The sequence below is a fragment of the Anomaloglossus baeobatrachus genome, chromosome 6, assembly GCF_048569485.1.
Source record: "Anomaloglossus baeobatrachus isolate aAnoBae1 chromosome 6, aAnoBae1.hap1, whole genome shotgun sequence".
Taxonomy (NCBI): Eukaryota; Metazoa; Chordata; class Amphibia; order Anura; family Aromobatidae; genus Anomaloglossus; species Anomaloglossus baeobatrachus.
The window spans coordinates 557,719,638-557,737,225 of NC_134358.1; the positions used below are offsets into that span (position 1 = coordinate 557,719,638).

Consider the following 17,588-nt stretch of genomic DNA (forward strand, 5'->3'; position numbering starts at 1 on the left):
AGCCATGGAGGATAAATCTCGAGACTCTGCAGCCATGATAGACAAGTCTGCAGATGCTCCAGCCAGGGGAGACGAGTCTGGAGATGCTGCAGCAATGGGAGACAAGTGCGGAGAGGCTGGAGCCATGGAGGATAAATCTGGAGACTCTGCAGCCATGATAGACAAGTCTAGAGATGCTGCAGCCAGGGAATACGAGTCTGGAGATGCTGCAGCCATGGGAGACAAGTGCAGAGAGGCTGGAGCCATTGGAGAAAAATCTGGAGACTCTGCAGCCATGAGAGACAAGTCTGGAGATGCTGCATCCAGTTGAGACAAGTCTGGAGACACTGCAGCAATGGGAGACAAGTCTGGAGATGCTGCAACAATGGGAGACAAGTCCAGAAATACTACAGCCATAGGAGACAAGTCTGGAGATGCTGCAGCCATAGGAGACAAGTCTGGAGATACTGCAGCCATGGGAGACAAGTATAGAGAGTCTGTAGCCATGAAAGACAAATCTGGGGGCTCTGCAGCCATGGGAGACAAGTCTGGAGATGCTGCAGATATAGGATACAAGTCTAGAGATGCTTCAGCCATGGGAAACAAGTATGGAGACATTGCAGCCATGGGAGACAAGTCTGGAGATGCTGCAGCCATGGGAAACATCTGGAGATGCAGTAGCCATGGGAGACAATCTTCAAATCTGAGGACATCACATGGACAACACTATGAAGAGGCCTTCATGAGGGAATGTCACAATAGTCCTACTCCGGGGAGCCTGGTGTGGAGCAGTACAATGTATGGTAGCCGGACCCCCTAGTCTTCATTGCAGGTCCATTAAAAGCTCAGAGTTATATGGATTTGGTGGTGGACTAAACCAGGCAGCATGTTTTTTGTGCTACTGTGAGCAGCCTGCATGGCCTATACCTGTTCTCATGGCTGCAGTGTCTCCGGACTTGTCTCCTATGGCTACAGCACCTGTGGACTTGTCTCCTATGGCGGCAGCGTCTCTGGATTTGTCTCCCATGGCTTCAGCTAATCCGGACCTGTCTTCCATGGATGCAGACTCTCCGGACTTGTTTTCCATAGCTTCAGCGTCTCCATGGTCATGCACGCTGCTGCGTAGCCATACAAAGTCTAAACAAAACCCAAAAAATACTGCCACAAACTTCTTATCTAATATGTCTACTTTCTAGTAGATCCTCGCTCTACTCCAGCCCATTACTGACACTGACAGTGGGCTGGAATATTTTTGTCTATTCTCTGAAGTTGCACCTGGGAATCTCTTACTAGGTTATTGAAAACCTTTCCATTTTACCAATCCGTCCTCCTTCTGCGGACCTGTCCTGATGGCAAATATGAGTTTATCACCCGATGCACAATACTTAAACTTACGTGCGCTGCAGGTAGGTCCGCTCCAGCCCGGTTTGCACTTGCACACGTCAGGGGCTGCACATTCACCTCCATTTTCACAGTGACGGTTGCAAACCACTAGTATGGAAAGTAAATGTGTACAGATGATATTTGTTGTACAGCTTATGTAATAAAAAACTTTTAATCCAGCTAATAAAAAATAAATCTCCACTCCAAGTATAAGCCTCATGTAAGTTTTGAAATTTGATCTCCGGTGACATCCACAGCTGCATTCACAGGTTCCCTTAATTCCATTTTTCTTTCAAGAACCATATTCATCCTCCTTTTTATCAATGTTTGTGACTGTAAGACAACTAGCTGCAGCAGGAGCCTCCCCCCTCTCTCTCCTGCCCTGCCCCTTGGAGGGGTGTGGCTTCAGCAAGCCACCAATTAAAGATGGAGCTGATCTGCTGCAGATTAACCCATGTCTTCACTGAAGGATTTTGACAAGACTGACTGTTTCTGGATCATACAGAAAATGCAGCAGACTAATAAATAGTAAGAGAAATTATATTTTTTGCTTAATTTACACATTTATTTATAGGTTTAGTGATGCTTTACTTTAGCCCCTGGTGCTAAGCATTTCACCTGCAGCGCCCACTACAGAGTAAATGTAATTTTACATGACAACCAGAAAAAGCTATTCTCTGCAATGACTCTTTGGGGGGGCCGATATTAGAGAGCTCTGTCAGGTGAATATGTTTTCAGCCACTAGAGTGAGCTCACAGCAAACAGAACATAAATCCACCACCAGTAGGAGTAGATGAGTTTATGTTATGTTTGCAGTGAGCTCCCTCTAGTGGTGGCTTTATGTCCTGATTGCAGTGAGCTCCCTCTAATGATGGCTTTGTGTTCTGTTTGCAGTAAGCTCGCTCTAGTGGTGGCTTTATGTTCTGTTTGCAGTGAGCTCCCTCTAGTGGTGGCTTTATGTTCTGTTTGCAGTGAGCTCCCTCTAGTGATGGCTTTATGTTCTGTTTGCAGTGAGCTCCCTCTAGTGGTGGCTTTATGTTCTGTTTTCAGTGAGCTCCCTCTAGTGATGGCTTTATGTTCTGTTTGCAGTGAGCTCCCTCTAGTGGTGGCTTTATGTTCTGTTTGCAGTGAGCTCCCTCTAGTGGTGGCTTTATGTTCTGTTTGCAGTGAGCTCCCTCTAGTGGTGGCTTTATGTTCTGTTTGCAGTGAGCTCCCTCTAGTGATGGCTTTATGTTCTGTTTGCAGTGAGCTCCCTCTAGTGGTGGCTTTATGTTCTGTTTTCAGTGAGCTCCCTCTAGTGGTGGCTTTATGCTCTGTTTGCAGTGAGCTCCCTCTAGTGATGGCTTTATGTTCTGTTTGCAGTGAGCTCCCTCTAGTGGTGGCTTTATGTTCTGTTTGCAGTGAGCTCCCTCTAGTGGTGGCTTCATGTTATGTTTGCAGTGAGCTCCCTCTAGTGGTGGTTTTATGTTCTGTTTGCAGTGAGCTCCCTCTAGTGGTGGCTTTATGTTCTGTTTTCAGTGAGCTCCCTCTAGTAGTGGCTTTATGTTCTGTTTGTAGTGAGCTCCCTCTAGAGGTGGCTTTATGTTCTGTTTGTAGTGAGCTCCCTCTAGAGGTGGCTTTATGTTCTGTTTGTAATGAGCTCCCTCTAGTGGTGGCTTTATGTCCTGCTTACAGTGAGCTCCCTCTAGAGGTGGCTTTATGTTCTGTTTGTAGTGAGCTCCCTCTAGTGGTGGCTTTATGTTCTGTTTTCAGTGAGCTCCCTCTAGTGGTGGCTTTGTGTTCTGTTTGCAGTGAGCTCCCTCTAGTGGTGGCTTTACGATCATTTTGCAGTGAGCTCCCTCTAATGGTATCTTTATGTCCTGTTTACAGTGAGCTCCCTCTAGTGGTGGCTTTATGTTCTGTTTGCAGTGAGCTCCCTCTAGGGGTGGCTTTATGTTCTGTTTGCAGTGAGCTCCCTCTAGTGGTGGCTTTATGTTCTGTTTGTAGTGAGCTCCCTCTAGTGGTGGCTTTATGTTCTGTTTGCAGTGAGCTCCCTCTAGTGGTGGCTTTATGTTCTGTTTGTAGTGAGCTCCCTCTAGTGGTGGCTTTATGTTCTGTTTGCAGTGAGCTCCCTCTAGTGGTGGCTTTATGTTCTGTTTGTAGTGAGCTCCCTCTAGTGGTGGCTTTATGTTCTGTTTGCAGTGAGCTCCCTCTAGTGGTGGCTTTATGTTCTGTTTGTAGTGAGCTCCCTCTAGTGGTGGCTTTATGTTCTGTTTGCAGTGAGCTCCCTCTAGTGGTGGCTTTATGTTCTGTTTGCAGTGAGCTCCCTCTAGTGGTGGCTTTATGTTCTGTTTGTAGTGAGCTCCCTCTAGTGGTGGCTTTATGTTCTGTTTGCAGTGAGCTCCCTCTAGTGGTGGCTTTATGTTCTATTTGCAGTGAGCTCCCTCTAGTGGTGGCTTTATGTTCTGTTTGTAGTGAGCTCCCTCTAGTGGTGGCTTTATGTTCTGTTTGCAGTGAGCTCCCTCTAGTGGTGGCTTTATGTTCTGTTTGTAGTGAGCTCCCTCTAGTGGTGGCTTTATGTTCTGTTTGCAATGAGCTCCCTCTAGTGGTGGCTTTATGTTCTGTTTGTAGTGAGCTCCCTCTAGTGGTGGCTTTATGTTCTGTTTGCAGTGAGCTCCCTCTAGTGGTGGCTTTATGTTCTGTTTGCAGTGAGCTCCCTCTAGTGGTGGCTTTATGTTCTGTTTGCAGTGAGCTCCCTCTAGTGGTGGCTTTATGTTCTGTTTGTAGTGAGCTCCCTCTAGTGGTGGCTTTATGTTCTGTTTGTAGTGAGCTCCCTCTAGTGGTGGCTTTATGTTCTGTTTGCAGTGAGCTCCCTCTAGTGGTGGCTTTATGTTCTGTTTGCAGTGAGCTCTCTCTAGAGGTGGCTTTATGATCTGTTTGTAGTGAGCTCCCTCTAGTGGTGGCTTTATGTCCTGTTTACAGTGAGCTCCTACTAGTGGTGGCCTTATGTCCTATTTACAGTGAACTCCCACTAGTGGTGGCTTTATGTTCTGTTTGCAGTGAGCTCCCACTAGGGGTGGCTTTATGTTCTGTTTGTAGTGAGCTCCCTCTAGTGGTGGCTTTACGTTCAATTTGCAGTGAGTTCCCTCTAGTGGTGACTTTAGTCAGAATGTAACCCATTTATCTCTACTGCAAATAATTTACAGTTCAGATATAATGTAAGGATAATACGACATGACTTACTTGTTTCACATCGAGGTCCGACATAACCAAACAGACAGGAGCAGACATTCCTGGCCTGACAGACGCCCTCATGTTCACAGGGTGGATCACAAAAAGCTGAAAACAACATAACATGTAGTGACGCAAATGTATCTACCTTTTATAAGGATATATGGCAGATGCTCCAATGGAAAGAAAAAGGGCTTCATGGTGGCATAGCGTTACCGCCATATTTAGCTGCAGAGCAGGTGATAGGCCGGTGATAGTCACCTTCATCACAGGTGGCCCCTGCGTAGCCGGGCGCACACTCGCACACATTGGGTCGCGCACACTTCCCACGGTTCCTGCAGTCCGGGCGGCACACAGCTGTGGGAGATCAAGTCTCATTAGATGGAAGTGTTCGCAGCTGGGATGAATTACCACGGGCGGCCACCACTTACCCGTCTGACAGTTGTATCCAGAGTAGCCCGTCTTACATTTGCAAACATTCGGAGCGGAGCATTCCATATTCCTTCCGCATGGATGGCGGCAAATTGCTGAGTTGCGGAGAAAAAAAATAATAGGTGAATTACCTTTGCACTATTAGAAGGCAGAAGAAAAAATTTGATGCAGAAAAATAGTGACTAGACTTTCTAAATTATCCTCAGATTATTACTATTTTATATGTTTTTTTATGTTACACATGCTTTATTGCAAAGTGGCCACTAAAGGCAGAATAGAGCTAGTTTTAAACTCAGTAGGCTGGTGTAAATCTGTCTTCAGTTTGCTCCCCCTAGTGGTGTCTCGTTCTCTCCAGTGTGCAGCAGCATGATGAGGTCATCACTCTGTGACCTCATCACACTGCTGCAGGTAACATAGCTGCGGAGGTGGCGGGGACAGGTAAATGCTCCGTGAGCTGAAGACAGCGGGAGCCGGAGATCGCCAGGGGTGGTGAGGGTACTTGCTTCAGCTGGATGTGCGTCAGAGGGCACACATCCACCTGAAATACATCACTGGTCATTAGTACACCCCGTGAAATGGGAGCTGAGGAGGGTGAGTAAAATGTTTTTTGGTTTTTTTTTGTAGCTGACAAATATGCCATCAGGGGCCCAGGAAGGGAACATATATACCATGGGGAGGATATATATACAAGGAAGGGGACATAAACCAGGATGGGGACATATATACCAGAATGTGCCCAGGAGGGGGATATATATCCCAGGAGTGGCCCAGGATGGGACATATATATATTATGGAATATTATAATATTATACAGAGTGGCAGTGTGTGGGGGGAAATTATACAAAGAGGCAGGGTGTGTGGGGGGATATTATACATAGGGGCAGTGTGGGAAAGATATTATGGAAAGGTATGGTGTAGAGAGTGTATTGTGTGGAGAGCATATTGTGGAGAGCGGCGATGGAGAAGGGGTATTAAGGAGAGGGGCGATGTAGAGGGAGTATTAGGGAGAGGGGTGGTGTAGATGGCGTATTATGCAGGGGGTGTATTATTAATTATTACTTCATTTTCTGGAACAACATCAAGGGTGCTAACATTTTTGGCCATGACTGTGTGTGTCTGCATGTGTGTATATATATATATATATATATATATATATATACACAGTATATGTTTTTCCAAGAGTGGCAGAGAGCTTGTGGAACATATAAAAGGTGGAAGCAGAGCTGGGGTGGAGCTTGGGCGGAGTCTCAAGCGGGCCTAAAAATGTTGCCAGTATGGGGCCCTATAATTGTCAGTGGCAGCCCTGAACGGGACTACCGGTCCCGGTTTGGGATCTCATGGACTGGGGGCATCTTGTTTTGACCATTTATGCGGAATAGCTGTAAAATCGTGGACGTAAAAAAGGAAAATGATTTCATCGCTAACCTTCCTAGGTGATTAATACAATCTACAACCTCATATCTTAACAAGGAGTTGTCCCATCTTGGCAAGTTATCTCCTCAATAATCCCAAGAATGGTGCTTTGAAATGAATAGATGGAGCTGAGGCCACCGCGGCTTTATTTTCTGTCTATGGGACTGCCACTTACCTTTACAAGTCAGTCCATCTCCGTAATATCCATAGGGACATCTTCCACATCTGAAACCTCCTTCCGTCCGTGGCTCACAAGTAACACCACGGAAACATGGAGAATCTGCACAGGTCGTCTTCTCTGGTGCTGCGGTGAACGAGCTTTTCAGCTCTCCTCGACCTTCTGTCCTGTTCAGCGGAGTGGAAACATCTTCTACCAGATGGACCTGCTCTTGACCACCATTGCTGACTTTGTAGGATATTTCATTCATTTCATTCTTTCTACTAGCGTGCTCCCTTGAGATCTTCTCCTGCACATTCTTCTGCTGGTGAGAGAGGGAGGTCACACTTCTGCTCATAGGAAACTCGTTGATAGTCGTTCCTTGGTATCCAGACCGTGACGTATGACTCATGACCCAACCGTTGCGAAGTAGATGAGAAGTTGTTCTTCTGCCGTTTAGTATCTTGGAGAAGGTTGTCCTTTTTGGATCATTCATCGTCATTGAGGATGGAAAGCTTCTGGTTGTTGGCACAATTGAAGTTTTTGGCCTCTTGCTATTTCCCCTGTGACTTGGCGGATCGGGAGAACCTTCATTTACGGACATTCAATAGACACATAGTTAATTACTATTTCAAATAAATAATTTAGTTTTACAAATTTTCATTAATGGAATTCCAGTGAAATTTGACTTTTAAAATAAAGGATTAGTGGCCCTATCTACAGCCCACTTTAGACACTTCCATTGCTAGAATTTTCTAACTCAGGTGTTAGCATACAGTTCTAAATTGATGCAACTGATTTATATATTCAGGGTGTGATGGTAAAATATGGGGGGGTTGGGTATCATGTTGTGTAGGTTTGTATTTTAGGCATGGTTCACTGCCCATTCTCTGTATTGTTTGTGTGTACATTGTATTGTCTGTAGGTAATCTCCCCCTGTAGTGTTTCTATCCCTAAGTCTGGGGCAGGGGGATCGGAGATCCACCTAAACTCTCTGCTTACCTGAAGAATGGGTCAGTCTGCTTGAGAACTTCAAGAGAGAAGGAAGAAGATTGATCCTCTGGGCTGAAGCTGTGGCTTCTCAGAGAGACCTGGACATGTATCACTTTCTGGACTATATAAGGCTATGTGCGCACGTTGCGTAAATTCATGCAGTTACGCTGCGCTTTGCAGCGCAGCGTAACTGCATGCGTCCTGCGTCCCCTGCACAGTCTATGGAGATTGTGCAGGGGCCGTGCGCACGTGGCGTTTTAGAGCGCAGCGCTTCGGCTACTGCCGAAGCGCTGCGCAAAAAGAAGTGACATGTCACTTCTTTCCTGCGCTTTGCCGGCAGCCCCTGCTCTGTCTATGGCAGGAGCTGCAGGCAGAGCGCATGGAATCGGCGCTCACTACGGACATTTCTGCAGCGATCTAAAGCGCACATGTGCTCTTCAGATCGCTGCAGAAATATCTGCAGTGAAGTACGCAACGTGCGCACATAGCCTTAGTGTTTCTGTACTAATTTTACCCTCTGTGTGGTGGATTATGTTATGGACCGTTTAATTGCTTGGAATAAATGTTCTTTGGATTGTACAGCCATCTCTAGCTCTGTTGATTGTGTGATATGGGAGAAGGACCCCGTCACACAGGGCTATATTACAGGGAGGACACACTGGGAATGGACCATATCCTATTGTCACTAGGATTTTTGCACAAAACCCATTGATTGTCACGGCAGCATCAGACGCTGCTCACATTACAGATCCTGACACTTTTCCCTATGTTTTCTCTGGTGCTTCTGAGTTACACAGGCAGGCTCGGGCATCGACAAGCTGTGTGCTCATTCATTATCAGGCTAGCAAGAGTTATCCAGCTTCTTACTTCTGGGATCACATGTTGTGGGAAGCCTTTCACATTGGAGCCCTTCTTATTTAAGATGGTGGAATCTGTCTTCTCACGCCGACTATAGTTTATTACTATTTTGATCTGTGTGCTGTTGTATTCCACTTTGTGCTTGGAGTTGTTGTGGAATTCTCTCATTGTCTTTTTGTTTCGTCCCTGCTCTTATTTTCCTCCTAAGCTCTTATTGTCTTATACATCTGTGTTTATGTTCCGAGAGACAGCGATTTGTTTTCCCGTTTGTCTATTTCTGTTGGCTTTATCACTTCTGCCCCTGTGACGCCCCTGGGCTATCACGTCGTCACAGGGTACTGCACGCTCTTTCTCATTCTCTCTCTTCAGTATTCAAATCCCTCATGGTTCTGGGTCCCCATCTTACAGTGCTGCCTCCAACAGCAAATCAAATCCTAGGAACACCCTGCACCACACCCACCAGACACACCAGTGGGTGGCTTGAGCAGAATAGGGTCGCCCACCTAGGGGTCAGGAAGGGGAGTTGAGGAGTGAAGAAAAGAGTAGTGAAGTGGAGAAGAAAGGTGGAGGAGGTAGCCCTTGAGCTGAGAGGAGCTCCAAGGAAGCTGGGAGTAGTGGCTCCCAGGAGAAGCTATCTAGGTTGCAGACAGTGATCTGGACCTAGAGGAGTCGGATCCCCGGTCGTAGGGGCTTGAAGCTAGGTGCCTGGACCTGTCAAAGAGGACGGTCAACAGCCTGGTCCTATCACCATTCCGGCACCGAAGGCACGGCAGGGTACACGGACCCTAGGTCGGGGAGAAGCTTCAGGCAACCCGGCAATTAACCTGCGGAGAACGGAGCCTTTATGGACTGTTCCCATGAAGCTCAGAGATCGGGGGCACTAGCGCAACGAGGGGGATAGCGCCTTCCATAAAAGCAGCCCACTAAAATTCCAAGCGTGAACCCTGAGGGCAAGCTCCCACACTTAGCCACAGTGGGGAGCGGGGCCCGGCAAGTTGTAGACTACTGGGCCACTACGGTGAATTTAAACTTTGTGCCAGGAGGCAGGTCACAGATCATCAGGCAGCACTGCAGGGGACGGGACCCGGACAAGCTCCCCTCTGACAGACAGCGGCACCCAGAGACTTGGTTTACCCGGTTGTCAGTGTCTGCTTATTGGCTGAGGGAGCACCTGAGTGATTTCCCCTTCACGGCACCCCATAGCATCATCCAGAGACCCGGGGGCAACGACACCTAGCTGCCCCACTCCATCACCCCGAGTACTCCCAATGGCAGCGGCGGTACTCCCAGTTACCGCACACCACAGGTGGCGTCACGAACTATAACTCCCCTGTAAATATCCCCCTTTTACTTTAGAGTGTGGCCCCTAAGCCCCCGGATCCGGAGACCCTCGAGCCACGAACGGACACTACTCCCCAGATCCGAGCGGTTCGATTCGCTGCTGGGGCGGCACACCCTGAAATATAAAAGAGAAGAAAATGAGAAGATAAAATACACAATAAAGTAAAAGGAGATGAAGTTAAAGAAAAAGAGAAAGTACAGAAGGAAATAGAATAAGAGGAAGAAAAAAAGGAGATGAAAAAATCAGAGAACGATACAGATCAATAAGAAAAAAAATGCAATAGAAAATGAAGAAAAAGTAGAAGAAAAGATACAAGAGGATATAGGAAAAGATGGAGTTAAAGGAAGTGAAGAAGCTATGAAAGAAGACAAATTAAAAATAGAATAATATACAAATCTAGGAATAAGATAAGGGATAAGATAAGAAAGAAACAAAAGAAAACATGATACAGAAAAATGAGGAGGAAAAAAGAGGCAAAATAAAAATAAAGTGGAAGTGTAAGGTGATGAAGGCCAAGATGGTTTATGGGTTTGATGACCGTCACCATTTGGATGTTTTCAGACTTATCATAACTTCGTTCTTCTTTCCCCTTGTACAGTGATATTGTGAAGGTAGCCTGGCCTATAGATTATTTGTTCAAATGTAATAAGATCATCTGTGTATGTAAATAATTAAAATGTAGATGTCATTGCATAATTATCTGTGTGTCTATATAACGATTGCACAGACACCATAATATGATTCTAAGCTGTGTGGTCAAGAAAGAGTTAACCAAGGACAAGTGACCAGATGTATAAACACTGGACAGTGAAGCCTAGTGAAAGTCTTATCAGTGATTTCACACAAAAAAAGAATGTTCTAACTAGATAATCAGGCCAGAATAATGAGAGAATTTTATCATTTTGGTTTTCTCACAGTTGAATTTAAGGATGCAATGTGTGGGATCATCACTCCCTGTTCTTGTTTCAAGGTCAAAGTCGAATGTTGTATGGTATAGTCATAAGTTTTTATAATACACGAGTTCAGACGCAAGTCTGGGCTCAACCAGAGAACATGTCCTGTGTTCATTGATTATTGAGTCTCATAATATCTGTACAGATAGCTAATTTGGCCCGTACCTCTGGATTTGCCCTGAACAAAGACTCCATTAGCAGTCTTACCTAAATTTCTCCCTTGACAATATTTTGTTAATGACTGTACATTGGCCACAGAGTATATTAATTATAATGATGCCTGTGCGCTCGGTAAGAATAGCGGCCATTGTTCCCTGTCGGGATCATATAAACACACTGCGCGCTCCTCCACTTTACAGCATTGGGAAGAATGTAGGAAAACAATATAATTCATTAGCTGCTTCAGCAAATTAGGGCTCATTTATTATAACGTTATGCTTCTAATCATCGGGGGAAATGGTCCGTGCCGCCGTGGTCAGCAGCGACTCGGCACAGCACCGGCGCTGCTTACGTCACATCTCCCTGGTGTGAGTTTCCCACAAATTCTCAGTCCAACATCCACTATGGATCAATCAGACGAGCGGATCATCGTTCTTTCCATTCTTCCAGATTTAACACCAGCTCCAGGAGGCGTCTCAGACACCACAAGGTTCTAATCTGTCTACAAAGTAACAATATTCTCCAATCACCTAGAAAGCTACAAAGTTAACCTGGTTTTCTGACATCACAGCCCACTGCAATGTCTACACCCCGACTGCCCTGGATTGTCCTCTGAATGGTCCAAAAAGGGGGGGAGGTTTATTCAAATATACCCAAAAGTGGGCAATTTTGTGATCATTTACCTCGTTAAAAGGGAATCTGTCAGCAGGTTTTTGCTATGTAATCTGACAGCAGTAGGGGCAGAGAACCTGATTCCAGCGATGTGTCACTTAATTCGATGTGTGTAGTAGTTTCAGTAAAATCAGTGTTTTATCATTGGAGATTATCTTGTGCCTCCTAGACCTCCTGTTCTGAGAAACCTCACCCCCAATACTGAATAGCAGCTGTCAATGAATACACAGTGCAACCAGAAAGCTGCCTATTAGTGGTGTGGGCAGGGTTATGCACAGCTCAGCATTCCGAGCTCTGCAGCAAAGAGAACAGGGATTCTAGCACAACTGCTGCACCCAGTAAATTAAATGAAACATCGCTGTCATCAGGGTCTCTGCCCCTACAACATGCTGCTCACATATGGGGGAGCAAAAACCTGGTTTCCCTTTAATAGAGATTTAAACTTTGGAAGTTATGACCCTGTAAGAGCTCAGATAGCAGGATGAGCCGCACAATGATAACTTATGGAGTGCAAGTTATTCCTCTAAACATTTAAATGCCAAGGACATCGAGGCATCTTTTTATTTGCTAAAAAGCATATATTAATACATGATGGACAATCTTCTACAGCTTTTATGTATCACTGTACATAGCCAGGTGCTGTCACAGGTGACAGACAGTCATGTGGTTCTGGCCATAGAAGGTCACAGCATTTGGCTGCACAGAATGCTCCCTGACAAAGCAGGTGGCTTTTGCTCCTCTGTGATGTTGTTGCTGAAAAGTTTCCTGAACTTCTACTAGTGTCATCTGTAGATAAGTAGTTCATGCTTTGCCCCCGTGTGTTCTCCTTGTGTCTTATCTAGTATTTAGTAGGGTTGATGAAGCGCTCATCCCATCTGTCCCCTATGTAGGGCCCAGAACTAGGGATACTTAAGGTCAGGTATCCGGCTCAGCGCATAGGTGTGGAACCTATCTAGGGTGGTGAGGGACCCCAGGGACCAGCGGAAGGTTTGGTCAGGGGGTCACCATCATGTCCCCTTCCCTAAACACAGGGTTCCCTTCCTTTCCCTTTCACTGTTTGCTTGGTACTGCCCCGTAACTAGCGTAACAGGTGCTGAATAAATGACTAGTGAGCTTCTTTTGATGGCAGGCTAGAATCTCCCAAAATTTTCACCATTCAGACTCGCTGGATTTGTCCAGCAGATTTGATTTGACTAAAATATTTGAGAGTTGAAAGATTGTAGTAAAGAGATGTTTATTATGATCTGAGGTTTTTTGAGACCTAAAAGCATAATAAAAAGGGGGAAGGGGTTGAAAATGAAACAATATATTATATCCACCTGAATAAGTAACAAAATTTTAGTACAGAGCAGTTACATATTGATTCTAATGTCTTCATCTGTTTCTTATCTCTCTTCTCCTAAACCAAGGTCAAAGTTGAAAGATTGTAGTAAAAAGATGTTTATTATGCTTCCAGGCTTTTCGAGACCCAAAAGCATAATAAAAAGCGGGAAGGGGTTTGAAATAATAAAATACGTCATATCCACCTGAATAACGGACAAAATTTTAGTACAGAACAGTTACATATTGATTCTATCATCTCTATCTGTTTCTTATCTCTCTTCTCCTAAACCGAGTTCAAAGCTGATTTATCAATTTGAAAGTTGATTTTGCCATAAATCAACTAAAAAAAAGAGAAATAAGAGTGACAGACCGCGCCGTGCGACGAGCCGCATGCACAGGGAAACATAGAGGCTGTAGAAGACGAATGATACAATATTTTGAAACAAACCCCATTACAATAAGGCTTTCAAGCAAAAAAATAAAATGCAAAAATTGGCACCTAAATCCCAAATTACGCACATTTTTTGCTTTTAGATCTGAATACGGAGAGGAATTTGTGATAACTTTAAACAGAAATATAAGTCGTTCTCCCTTCTAGCGGATGGATTGGAGGAAATAAGCCGGTTACTCACCATTCAGGGGGTGACTAGTTTCATCCTCCTTTTGGCTTTTTCGCTCCCCACTGGTTTTGTAAATATTAGAACTTGCTGGAATTGCAGTTTTGGGGCTTTGTGATGTCAGGATTATTTGCACTGGATGATAAAAGCGAACAACAACGGACAGGTGACATTGTTGTCTTTGTTTATGACGCCCTTTTTTGAATTTGAATACAATGTTGCTTTAAATGTGGGATCTGTGCTTACTGTCAGTGAACGGAAACATCCGGGATTAAAGAGAGTGGATATAATATATCATCAGGACTATTCTATTTACTGACAGCAAGCAGAGATCCTGAAAATGGTAGAAGAATGATACAAAGTGTATAATCTGGAAGGATTAATCTTCAGCTGTATACAAAGGAAAATCCCATTGTGCAAAAGTCAGGAGAATTTCCTGGATCGCACATAATTACCGCATATGTTTCCGTCTCCTTCATATCCGTCAGGACACGAAGCGCAGGTGTATGAGCCGAAAGTATTTGTACAGGGTACGCCGGGGTAACAAGGGGCGGACACACACTCATCCACATCCTCCTCACAGCCTGGACCTGGGGGCAAATCAATAAATCTCAGCGTATCCAACCAAGAAAGTGATAAATTATCATTTATAATAATTATTCACGAGTCAACTCTTTACCTTCCAGACCAGCAGGACATTCACAGTGATAACCATTCACCTGGTCCACACATCGTCCTGCACCACACGGACCAGAATGACAATCATCAACATCAGTCTGACAGCCGTCACCTTCATACCCCGGGGCACAAACACAGAGAAACTCTCCTCTGCCGGGTGGGAAATTAACATTGGCCACACAAGAGCCTCCGTTCAAGCATCCGCAGGGCTTAACAAACACCTAGAAATAATAACAAGAGTGAATCATATATTCATTGCAAAACACAACTGTATTTTCATCATTACCTACTATAATACTGCTCCTATGTACAAGAATATAACTAGTATAATACTGCCCCTATGTACAAGAATATAACTACTATAATACTGCCCCTATGTACAAGAATATAACTACTATAATACTGCCTCTATGTACAAGAATATAACTACTATAATACTGCCCCTATGTACAAGAATATAACTACTATAATACTGCTCCTATGTACAAGAATATAACTACTATAATACTGCCCCTATGTACAAGAATATAACTACTATAATACTGCTCCTATTGTATGTACAAGAATATAACTACTATAATACTGCCCCTATGTACAAGAATATAACTACTATAATACTGCTCCTATGTACAGGATTATAAGTACTATAATACTGCCCCTATGTCAAAGAATATAACTACTATAATACTGCCCCTATGTACAAGGATATAACTACTATAATACTGCTCCTACTGTATGTACAAGAATATAACTACTATAATACTGCCCCTATGTACAAGAATATAACTACTATAATACTGCTCCTATGTACAGGATTATAAGTACTATAATACTGCCCCTATGTACAAGAATATAACTACTATAATACTGCTCCTACTGTATGTACAAGAATATAACTACTATAATACTGCTCCTATGTACAGGAATATAAGTACTATAATACTGCCCCTATGTACAAGAATATAACTACTATAATACTGCTCCTATGTACAGGAATATAAGTACTATAATACTGCCCCTACGTACAAGAATATAACTACTATAATACTGCCCCCTATGTACAAGAATATAACTACTATAATACCGCGCCCTATATACAAGAATATAACTACTATAATACTGCTCCTATGTACAAGAATATAACTAATATAATACTGCCCCTATGTACAAGAATATAACTACTATAATACTGCTCCTACTGTATGTACAAGAATATAACTACTATAATACTGCCCCTATGTACAAGAATATAACTACTATAATACTGCTCCTATGTACAGGATTATAAGTACTATAATACTGCCCCTATGTACAAGAATATAACTACTATAATACTGCCCCTATGTACAAGGATATAACTACTATAATACTGCTCCTACTGTATGTACAAGAATATAACTACTATAATACTGCTCCTATGTACAGGAATATAAGTACTATAATACTGCCCCTATGTACAAGAATATAACTACTATAATACTGCTCCTATGTACAAGAATATAACTACTATAATACTGCCCCTATGTACAAGAATATAACTACTATAATACTGCTCCTACTGTATGTACAAGAATATAACTACTATAATACTGCTCCTATGTACAGGAATATAAGTACTATAATACTGCCCCTATGTACAAGAATATAACTACTATAATACTGCCCCTATGTACAAGAATATAACTACTATAATACTGCTCCTACTGTATGTACAAGAATATAACTACTATAATACTGCTCCTATGTACAGGAATATAAGTACTATAATACTGCCCCTATGTACAAGAATATAACTACTATAATACTGCTCCTATGTACAGGAATATAAGTACTATAATACTGCCCCTACGTACAAGAATATAACTACTATAATACTGCCCCTATGTACAAGAATATAACTACTATAATACTGCTCCTACTGTATGTACAAGAATATAACTACTATAATACTGCTCCTATGTACAGGAATATAAGTACTATAATACTGCCCCTATGTACAAGAATATAACTACTATAATACTGCTCCTATGTACAGGAATATAAGTACTATAATACTGCCCCTACGTACAAGAATATAACTACTATAATACTGCCCCTATGTACAAGAATATAACTACTATAATACTGCTCCTATGTACAAGAATATAACTAATATAATACTGCCCCTATGTACAAGAATATAACTACTATAATACTGCCCCCTATATACAAGAATATAACTACTATAATACTGCTCCTATGTACAAGAATATAACTACTATAATACTGCCCCTATGTACAAGAATATAACTACTATAATACTGCTCCCTATGTACAAGAATATAACTACTATAATACTGCCCCTATGTACAAGAATATAACTACTATAATACTGCCCCTATGTACAAGAATATAACTACTATAATACTGTCCCCTATATACAAGAATATAACTACTATAATACTGCTCCTATGTACAAGAATATAACTACTATAATACTGCCCCTATGTACAAGAATATAACTATTATAATACTGCCCCCCATGTACAAGAATATAACTACAGTACTATAATACTGCTCCTATATACAAGAATATTATTACTACTGTCTCCTATAGACAAGAATATAGCCACTGATATGGTATGATAATTACGTTTATGTCACATACAGTGATGGCTGAAAGTGTTGGCACCCTTGAAGTTGTTCCAGAAAATGAAGTATTTCTCCCAGGAAATTATTGCAAATACACGTTTTGTTATACACATGTTGATTAACTTTATATATTGGAACAACTCAAAAAACTACACAAATAAGGAAAGTTGGACATAATGTCACACAAAACTGAAACAAATGGGCTGGACAAAATTGTTGTCCCCCTCATCTTAATACTTTCTGTTCTTCATGCTTAGTGTGACACACACACAGACACACAATGCAAAGAATGAGTCAACTTCTCCCCTTTTATTTGGTTTCAGGTGTGATTTTTATATTGCCCACACCGGTTACTTGTCACAGGTGAGTTTTTTTTACAAACATCACATGCTTGAAACAAAGTTGTTCATCCACAATTTAGAAAAGGTGCCGACAATTTTGTCGAGCCCATTTTTGATGTTTTATGTGAAATTATATCCAATTTGCCTTTTTTCTTTTTTTTTTGCAATACACACAAAATAAATAATCATGTAATCGCACTAATTTTGTACTAGGAATACTGCATTTTCTGAAACAATTTTAAGGGTGCCAACACTTTCAGCCATGAATGTACATTACTAACTTTACGTCTGAGGACAGAAGGAGTCACTAATAATACTTGACACAGGATCTATCTTGGCTCCTTCCTTCCCTATTATTTGAGGGTGAGGTGCACTTTCATGTGCAGAGTCTCAGGCTTTCATGTGCAGAGTCTCAGGCTTTCATGTGCAGAGTCTCAGACTTTCATG

General features: G+C 42.9%; 1 protein-coding gene across 3 annotated transcripts in view; it reads right to left on the bottom strand.

Annotated features, from left to right (window-relative positions):
• VWDE (von Willebrand factor D and EGF domains) overlaps positions 1–17,588 on the bottom strand; it is a 162,383-nt gene that overhangs the window by 47,868 nt on the left and 96,927 nt on the right. For all 3 annotated transcript variants that reach the window (XM_075315715.1, XM_075315714.1, XM_075315713.1), the window contains exons 18-25: positions 14,171–14,390; positions 13,947–14,081; positions 13,507–13,626; positions 6,593–7,162; positions 5,004–5,099; positions 4,834–4,929; positions 4,585–4,680; positions 1,375–1,470 (exon numbers count right to left, since the gene is read on the bottom strand). In XM_075315715.1, the coding sequence (XP_075171830.1) occupies positions 1,375–1,470; positions 4,585–4,680; positions 4,834–4,929; positions 5,004–5,099; positions 6,593–7,162; positions 13,507–13,626; positions 13,947–14,081; positions 14,171–14,390 (1,429 nt within the window). The remainder of the gene's footprint in view (positions 1–1,374; positions 1,471–4,584; positions 4,681–4,833; positions 4,930–5,003; positions 5,100–6,592; positions 7,163–13,506; positions 13,627–13,946; positions 14,082–14,170; positions 14,391–17,588) is intronic.